Source organism: Pterocles gutturalis, unplaced genomic scaffold (genome assembly GCF_000699245.1).
Source record: "Pterocles gutturalis isolate BGI_N339 unplaced genomic scaffold, ASM69924v1 scaffold4782, whole genome shotgun sequence".
In the NCBI taxonomy this organism is placed as follows: Eukaryota; Metazoa; Chordata; class Aves; order Pterocliformes; family Pteroclidae; genus Pterocles; species Pterocles gutturalis.
The window spans coordinates 6,637-14,765 of NW_010109990.1; the positions used below are offsets into that span (position 1 = coordinate 6,637).

Below are 8,129 nucleotides of genomic sequence, written 5' to 3' on the forward strand. Positions count from 1 at the left end.
GGTGGCTGCAGCCACGCGGCCGTATGTCTCCTTCACACCCTCGTTTAGCTCGCAGGAGCGTGTCTGTACGCGAGAAGCAAGGCCAGGAAGAGGGTTTATTTAGCAGCAGCTTCCTGCCTTTCCCAGATTTGCTGCTACATCCATCCTGACTGTAAACGCAGACGTTTCTTGCTTTTATTCCCCGCCTCACCAGGACCAGCTGCCGCCTGCCTTGTCGTGGCTCGGCGGCCGCATTGCACACAGCAAGAAGGTGAAATTCAGCGTTTCCCTTCGGGGGGAAGAGGAGGATGCGAATCTGTCCTGGCTGCCCCTTCACCAGCGTGCACAAACCGTTCCCACTGTCCCTGCCTTGACCGGCCCGTTGGCTTCGCCACCTCCAGACCCGAACCGTCAGTGGCAGCTCACCCCCCTTCCGTTGCTCTGTTCTCTTCCTGACGGATTTTGTGGCTTCCCTAATATTGCATCTCTGTCATTTTTTCATCTCCCCGACAAGGCGCAGCTCAGTCCCACCCACCCCGCCGAGTCCTCTGAACTTCCCCGTTCCCTGCGATCCGCTGTCTGTCACTGCAGATCGCGTCTGCCACCCCCTCGCCGCAGCCCACGGCTGTCCGGGGGGAGCAGGGCTGATTCATTCACACCGAGGAAACCTCCTCCTGAAAGCGTTGCTGCTGAGGAGCACTGGCCTCCTCCCCTGGGTTTTGTGCGCAGGGAAAAATCTTGGAGGACTGTTGTCAGGGATGGAAGCGGTATCAGGAGGGGGCAGCCTGCAAATGTCGATCCAGCGGCTCTGAGTCGTTTTTTTACCTTTATTGCACAGGAAGAACCGGAGCAGTGTCCTGGGTGGGAGGCTGTTTTCTCACTGAAGGTTTGGGCTGGCATTTGGGGATGAAATGCAGATTGGCTGGTGTTTGTCCCGGGGCGGAGCACCTCTCCTCTGGTTGCTGGAGTTTATTCCACCAGCAGAATTCCCGGCCTCTGGGTGTTTGCTGGCATTAGGGCTGCCCTTGGTCTCTCCTTCTGCCTTGGAGGGCAGAGTCCCTGCACTGGGGACCTCTCGGGGGCTTTGTCCAGCCCCAGGAGTGTCTTCTGGTGGGAGTCCCAGAGCTCCTGCGGGGTCCCCCCGGGCCAGGGGCTGCACCCGAGGGGATGGGGGGGTCCTTAGAGCGCTCGGTTTGGGGGCTCTGTACACACGGTTGGTTCCAAGGAAGTTACAACCTGTATGTGCAAGAGTTTGTGTCCCAGACAGAAACTCTCCCCCCTGAGCCCCTTCTCCCCGTTCCATCTCTCCTGGCAGGTGCCCGTGGCTGCGTGGTAGGGCTCTGAAGATGTCCAACAGCAACACGACGCAGGAGGCTCTGGAAATAATGAAGGAGTCTGAAAAAAAGGTGGTTGAGGAATCTGTGAACAAAACCAAATACGTATCCAGGTCACCAAGCAAGGAGGAGGTGGAGAAGGATGGCGGGGAGGAGGTCAGCGTGCGCCAGGAGTCTCAGGTGAGGGTGCGGACGAGCTGCTGTCCCTTCTGAGAGGGGCCTGAGCCTGCGCTGCCACCTCCCAAGGGGACACCACGCCGTACAGATGTGTGTTCTCTGTTGAGCTGAATCTATTCTGCTCAGAGTGGAATCATTTAAATATTATTTGAGCCTGGGAGAAAATGAGGCTGGTGTGCTCCTGGGGGCACTTGTGCTCAATCCTCAGGTTCTAGTTCCCTGGCTCTTACCTCCCTCTTAATCCTTCCTTTGACCTAAGGATCAATTAATGGCTTAATGTGAAGTGAGGGCATCCCAGGGAGAGCTTGAGTTCAGGAACGGCGCTTGGCCGTTGCTTTGCTGCTCTTAAAAATGCCCAAACAGGAAGCGAGTGTTTTGGGATTTCATTTCAGCAGGGAAAAAAAACCCCGTGCAAGCATCATGGGGGCTCGTTCCTGCTGCTCTGCTCTCCGGTCACATCTTCAGAGTCACTTCACACGCTCCGTGCTGTGCTGCCCGGCCCCACAAACACCGTTCACAGTGCACATGTCCAGACTGAGTTTTTTGCTTCTCTTTCCTTTCTCCACAGAGGCGAACGTCAGGTCATGGACATGCCAGAAAAAGAGCCAAGGTATGACCTCGTCTGACATCCCGTTTTTCTTTAGGCCACTCCGAGCAGAGTCGTGATCCCAGCCTCAGGATGGTGCTCTCGGGTCTTTCCTGTCCCCAGGAGCAGCGTGCAGCACGGGATGGTTCAGGACAGGAGCTTCCCATGCGCTGGAGCATGCGTGCTCCTTCTTGACACACACTCACCCCTGAAGGAACTGTTTGCTGCTGCTAACTACCACGCTTGTCCCGTCCCCAGAGCCCACAACACCAGAAAAAATACTCCGAAAAAAAACATTCAGAAAATGTTCATTAAGAAATATTCTAATGGTTCTGTTTGGTCTGAAAAGCCCGGGCTCTGGGCAGTGCCCCCGCAGGCTGTGCTCCCTGTTCCTGCCCTGTCCGTACACCTCCAGCCTTCCTCCGCACGGCTGGTCCTGCCTGGGCTCTCTGTGACTGCTCCATGGGTTTTGTCCTGTTTGTCACCCTGCCCAGAGCCCTGGAAGCGCAGGGTTTATTTTAAGCATTTTCTCTGAGCGCTGCTACATCACCCAAAATAACCAAAGTCAGCAGGTTAGACAGGCAGGGTGTACCTGGGCTGCCAGCCTTTTAATTAGGAACAGGAACAGTCTTCACTGCACATCTTAAAAACCAATAAAAGAGGTGGTTTCAGCCCTGTCCTTTGCTGATGGTTTTAATTCGTGCCAGGTGAGGAGGGGAGAGGCTGGAGTTGCTCTGCCGGGAGAGCTCAGAGGGTTAATTACAGCAGGGAACTTTCTCACCTGGAGTGGGGTTGGTCCAAATCCTAATCAAAGGCTGAAGGACAGGAATAACTGATTTGCTCTAGAACTCCCAGCTCTGCGTGATCCCGTTTGCTGTGAGAAGCGGGTTTGGTGGTTCCCCCTTTTCTCAGTTTAATTAACGACCAACGCAGCGGGTGCGTTCGGGCTGAGGTGTCTGAACTCTCCTCTTTCTTTTCCTTCCCCAGTCCAATTCCAAGCTTAAGCTGGTCAGGAGTTTGGCTGTGTGCGAAGAGTCGTCCGGCCCCTTCGTGGATGGGCTGCTGGAGTCCCAGGTACGCCTGGGGGGGGGCGTGGGGCCGTTCCGTCTGCTCTCAGAACAGGGGGTCTCAGATCTGCCTCCTGCGTCCCCACCTTCCCGTGACGCCCTTTCCCAGCTGCCAGCATCTCCAGCTGGGGCAGCGACTGCCGGGAGCATCCGAGGGACTCAGAGCAGCCGGGTTTGTTCTGTTCCAGGACATCATCCAGCTGCACGTTAGCTGCCCCTCTGACAAGGAAGAGGAAAAGTCCACGAAGGATGGTGCTGAGAAAGAAGAAAAAGAGAAGAATAAAGAAAAGGCACCGAGGAAAATGCTGTCTCGAGGTCAGGTGCCCGTTTGAACGGGGCAGGTGCTGTCCCACCCGCCCTGAGGATGCCGCTGGCGGGCGGCTGTTGGGAGCGGAGCGGTTGTCTCTGCCGATGGCTGTACAGGAACGCGGCGTTTTTGTAGCGACGGGGAGGGAGAGGGAGGGTTTCACCAGACTGGCGCATGCCCCAGCAGCCTGACAGGGTCACTGCACCGGGTACAGCTGTCTGGGTGCTTCCTCAATGTGCAGATGCAAGCCCAGGAAGACCCGCTGTAGGCTTTTGCTTTCAGTTTAGATCTGATTTTCTAAAACCTGCCACAGGTGGCAGGACGTGAGGTTGCAGGGAGGTGAGCTGAGTTTCTGCTGTGTGATCCGGTGTGTGTGATTTTGGAGCGTAGAAATTGCACCCGGAGTCCTTGTAGAGGCAGCAGCTCTGCACTGGTGCAGGTACCCTTGCGCTGGCTGTTTCCCCTGCGATTGCTTTTGAATCAGAAAGGGTGAGGCAGCGATCTGGGGACATCATCCTCATGCGTGGAGCGAGACGTGCCTCTTCCCTTTGGTCTGTTCTGTTGCAGTGTTTGTTAATTTGTTCTGCTGCTCTTGTTTCAGATTCCAGCCAGGAATATACGGACTCCACTGGAATAGATTTGCATGAATTTTTAGTAAATACACTGAAAAAAAACCCACGGTAGGTCCCAAGGCAGTAAAACAACTTGCTGATGGAGTGAGGGGAGGGAGCGCCTGGCAACCGGTGCTTCGTCGGCTGACTCCCAAACCCGTGGTGTTTGTGTGCGTGTGCGGATGTGGGTGTGTGTGGTCGTGTATCTTGGGAGGAGGGGGGGCTGCAGCAACTACAGAAAGTACCTGAGAGCGTGTTTTGCTTTTTGGAATGCAGAGAGCGTTGCGAGAGCTGGGGCAGTGTGGAAACAAAAAGCGCAACTGTAATTTCATCTCCTGCAGTCAATCAAAACATGTAATTGCATATTACAGAGAGAGAGAGAAAGAGGAGAAATAATTTGTTTGAATGCAAGCAGGAAGGAATCTTGATTGCTTTAAAACCCTTCTATAAATGATTGTCAAATGTGAACCTCTACAGGAGCCGCTGCTGTGTCAGTAATCAATGTAATCCAGCCAAAGGCTGGCGCAGAACAGCAAAGCTGGAGTCTGTGCCGGGGGAGCTTCCAGCAGAGCAGGTCCCATGTTACCCAAAGCCAAGCGCTGGTAGCTAAACAACAACTTTCAACCGAAAAAAAAATCTGGCAATTAATTTACTATATGTGAAAAACTGGGGAGTTGTTTTAGCTTGTTGCTGTGCGGAGCCTGGCCGGCGGGGTTGCTCGCTCCGGGAGTCTGCGGCTTTCCTCGGGGGCGGGGAGGGGTGCGGGCAGGGAGAGCTGCCTTTCACCGTCTCTGAACACGGCCTTTTCCTTTTCCTTTTCTTGACAGGGATCGAATGATGCTCCTAAAGTTAGAACAGGAGATTCTGGAATTTATTAGCGATAACAAGTAAGTGATCATCACGTTGGTGTCAAGCAAAAGCAGTTTGTACCATCCAGCCTGGGAGCTGGGGCGCCCGGGGAGGAGGGAGGGTCTTTTGGACACGCGGGTTAGGGTGTTCTCGTGTACGTCCTGCACCTCCTCTTGTCCGTTCCCAAGGGTTCTGAATATCCCAGTGATTTGGTGTCAGCTGCTTTACCACCACACCCCCTGAAGGAGGTTGATGCCGTTGTGCTTCTCTTCCTGGCGTAACCTGGGGGTGGAGGGAGCAGGGGCAGGTTCTCTCTGTCTGACACAGCGTAAGTCCCTGCTCACGCTCCGCAGGCTCATCTGAGTTCTGTTGCTTTCTCCCCTCTTCTCAGCAACCAGTTTAAGAAGTTTCCCCAGATGACCTCATACCACAGGATGCTGCTGCACCGGGTAGCCGCCTACTTCGGCATGGACCATAACGTTGACCAAACCGGGAAGGCGGTCATCATCAACAAGACCAGTAACACACGAATGTAAGGAGGAGGGAGGGAGAGGAACCGGGCTGGCATCCCTTTCTCTTCCCTGCATGGTGCTGCATGACCCCCAGACGCAGAGCCCTGGCGTGGGCCAGAGCAGGATGGGTCCCACACCACATTTTTTTGCCACCGTAAGAAGGGCAGGTCCCCTCTCTAGAGGAATCCTTCACTTCCAGTCCTAAGCACATGTGTTTGCAAGACCTTCCTTGGTCTTTAGCTCTCAGAGAAGGAGCAGGAGCGCTTGTTGCCATCAGACAGAGGAGAGATTTAACACAACAAACATCCTTGCACCCCCGCTCGCTCCCTGCAGAGCAGTGGCTTTATGAAGACAGGTCTCTGCCCGTTTTTGCCCCTCTAACAAGGGCTGGTTCTTCCTGCAGCCCTGAGCAGAGGTTCTCTGAGCACATCAAAGATGAGAAGAACGCAGAGTTCCCCCAGAGGTTTATCCTGAAACGGGATGATACCAGCATGGACCGAGATGATAATCAGGTAAGGGCTGGCGGTGGGGTATCTGCGTACTTTGGGACTTTTCTAAGATGAGAACAACTCCAAATTTCTCTTGGGTTTCCCAGCAGTAACCTTCTTTACTAGAAGCTTCCACCCCACCCAAACAGCAGCGTCTAGATATGTCCCAAAAACCTTATAAAACACTGTGGAAAAGCGTGAAGAGGTTGTGTGGGTTCTGTGAGGGGCACTCCTCTGTCCCCTGAACATCGGCTGGTGGCTGGCCAGGCTTTAGGGTGACGCCTTTGGCTCAGGTTTCCGTGGAAATGCCCCAGAGCTGAGTGTTGCCCAGCATCTCCCCCACCCCTCCCGGGGGCTTGCAGCGAGTCAGGCTGTGAAGTCGCCAGGACCTCGCAGTGCTGCTGGAAGGAAACCATCGGCACCATGAGACCCGTTGAGCTCGGCAGCGCTGCTGGTCACCACTGCTAAAAACCCTCCCGAGCCTCTGGCTGCCTCCGGGCTGTCACGGGTGGCACCACAGCTGGAACGCAGAGCGAGCTCGTTCATCCGGGGCTGCTTCCCAGCCTGTGTCAGGCAGAATCTTGAACGTCAAAAAACGGGGCAGGAGACAGGAGACCTCTTCACCAGGGCTCTCGTGCTCTTTGCCCGTGTAGCTCCCATCTGTACATCGCCCCCGCGTACCACTGCCCTGTGTTTGGGGTTGTGTTTTTGAGCTGAAGTCCCCGGGATGGGGAGCTGGTCGTTGCGGTCGGGATCAGTTTCTGGTTTCCCCGCGGTGGTGCTCTGCAGCTCCCCACGACGCACTGAACCCACGACTAAGCAGGAGTTGGCTGTGTTGGCTCCAAAGAGTGGCCTCTAGCTTTTGGGCCCTGGGCACGGAGTGGCTTTCAGAAGCACACGGCGATATTCCCGATCCGTCCCTTCCAAACCGGGCAGAGTTCAGACAGTGGTTGTGCTCGGTGCAGGCGGTGGAGCGCAGGATGCTCGTCCCTAGACGTAGGCGCCCGGAAGGTGGGTTCGGAGGCAGGGGCTGTGTCACTGCATCCTGGTGTCACGCACGCACCCCGTAATCCACGTCCACTTACACCGCTGCGTAAAAATACCAGCAGCTTCGCCCCCCGCTCCCGTTGGCAACTGCTGACCCGCTGAGATGTGTTTGTCCCTTCAGATCAGACTCCCCTTGCAGGATGGGAGGAGGAGCAAATCTATAGAAGAGCGAGAGGAGGAGTATCAGCGGGTCAGGGAGCGGATATTTGCACGAGAGGTAAGCGTGGATGACTCCCTTGCCAGGTACCCTCCTGGAACTTTGTGGCAGAACGTGTCCTTGAGTGTACCGAGAGGTCAGATCTCCTCGTTGCCTTTCCGATGAATTTCCCGGTGTTCTTCGTGCCTGCCGCTGAATTCCAGCTCCTAACAGAGATCCAAAAGGCTGAGATAGAGGAGCCCCTCCCTGCCCAGCCTGCTCCTTCCCTAAATCGCCCGTTTCGGGGGCAGGAGGCGTGTGGGTGCTGGCGGAGGAGGCGGTTCTGCTCCTCGCTGCTCAGCGAGATGATGAGCCTGTGCAGTGGCCTTTCTGGGGTGACCGGCAATCGGTCGATGGACCCGAGCGGAGCAGCAGCTCTCTCCCCCGGCTCCTCTCCGGTGCTGCAGCTTCCACCTCCTGCCCAAGCAGCGCTGGCCTTGGAGTCCCAGGCAGGGCTCTGTCCCTTGACGGGAAGAATCTGGGCAGTTTATCGTCATTCTCACCAAGTGTCCAGCTTGGCTGTTGCTCCCTTGGGATTGCTGCTCCCTGCGTGGGTCTGCTCTGAGCTGGAGCCGTTCCTCGCTCACGCCCGGCTCCGGGGCTGCTGTGCTCTGCGGTGTGGAGCGCTGTCTGCCAGCTGGAGGCAGCTCTCCGGGCTCTGCCAAGTGGCAAATGATGGCATCGGGGACGATTCCAAGTGCCCATCTGCCGTGGATCACGTTCAAAGTCCAGCTCCGTGCCTGCTGCTCTTGAGCATCTCGGGGACGCCGCCTTTCATTCGTCCCGGGGGGGCTGCCCCGTGCCGGCCCCGGGAGGATGCTGAGGCCCGCTTTCACCACTCGGGTCACCAGGCTCCAGCCAGTTGTGACTGTGGACGTGTCTCACACGCAGGGGCCCAAAGCCACCCCAATGTGTCAGCAGCGGCTCTGCCTCCGGTCCTGGGCTGGAGCCGGTGCTGCCGCGTGGCAGCGCGGCG

At 56.4% G+C, this 8,129-nt stretch overlaps 1 protein-coding gene across 1 annotated transcript in view; it reads left to right on the forward strand.

The window, feature by feature from the left end:
* Window positions 1–1,325: 1,325 nt before the first annotated feature.
* The window catches only part of LOC104461523 (R3H domain-containing protein 2-like), a gene marked incomplete at its 3' end in the record, with an annotated part of 9,446 nt that continues 2,642 nt past the window's right edge, over window positions 1,326–8,129 (forward strand). Inside the window, exons 1-9 of the mRNA XM_010073146.1 lie at window positions 1,326–1,493; window positions 2,059–2,100; window positions 3,064–3,150; window positions 3,332–3,458; window positions 4,052–4,130; window positions 4,889–4,948; window positions 5,302–5,442; window positions 5,826–5,934; window positions 7,079–7,174. Coding sequence (XP_010071448.1) covers window positions 1,326–1,493; window positions 2,059–2,100; window positions 3,064–3,150; window positions 3,332–3,458; window positions 4,052–4,130; window positions 4,889–4,948; window positions 5,302–5,442; window positions 5,826–5,934; window positions 7,079–7,174 — 909 coding nt within the window. The remainder of the gene's footprint in view (window positions 1,494–2,058; window positions 2,101–3,063; window positions 3,151–3,331; window positions 3,459–4,051; window positions 4,131–4,888; window positions 4,949–5,301; window positions 5,443–5,825; window positions 5,935–7,078; window positions 7,175–8,129) is intronic.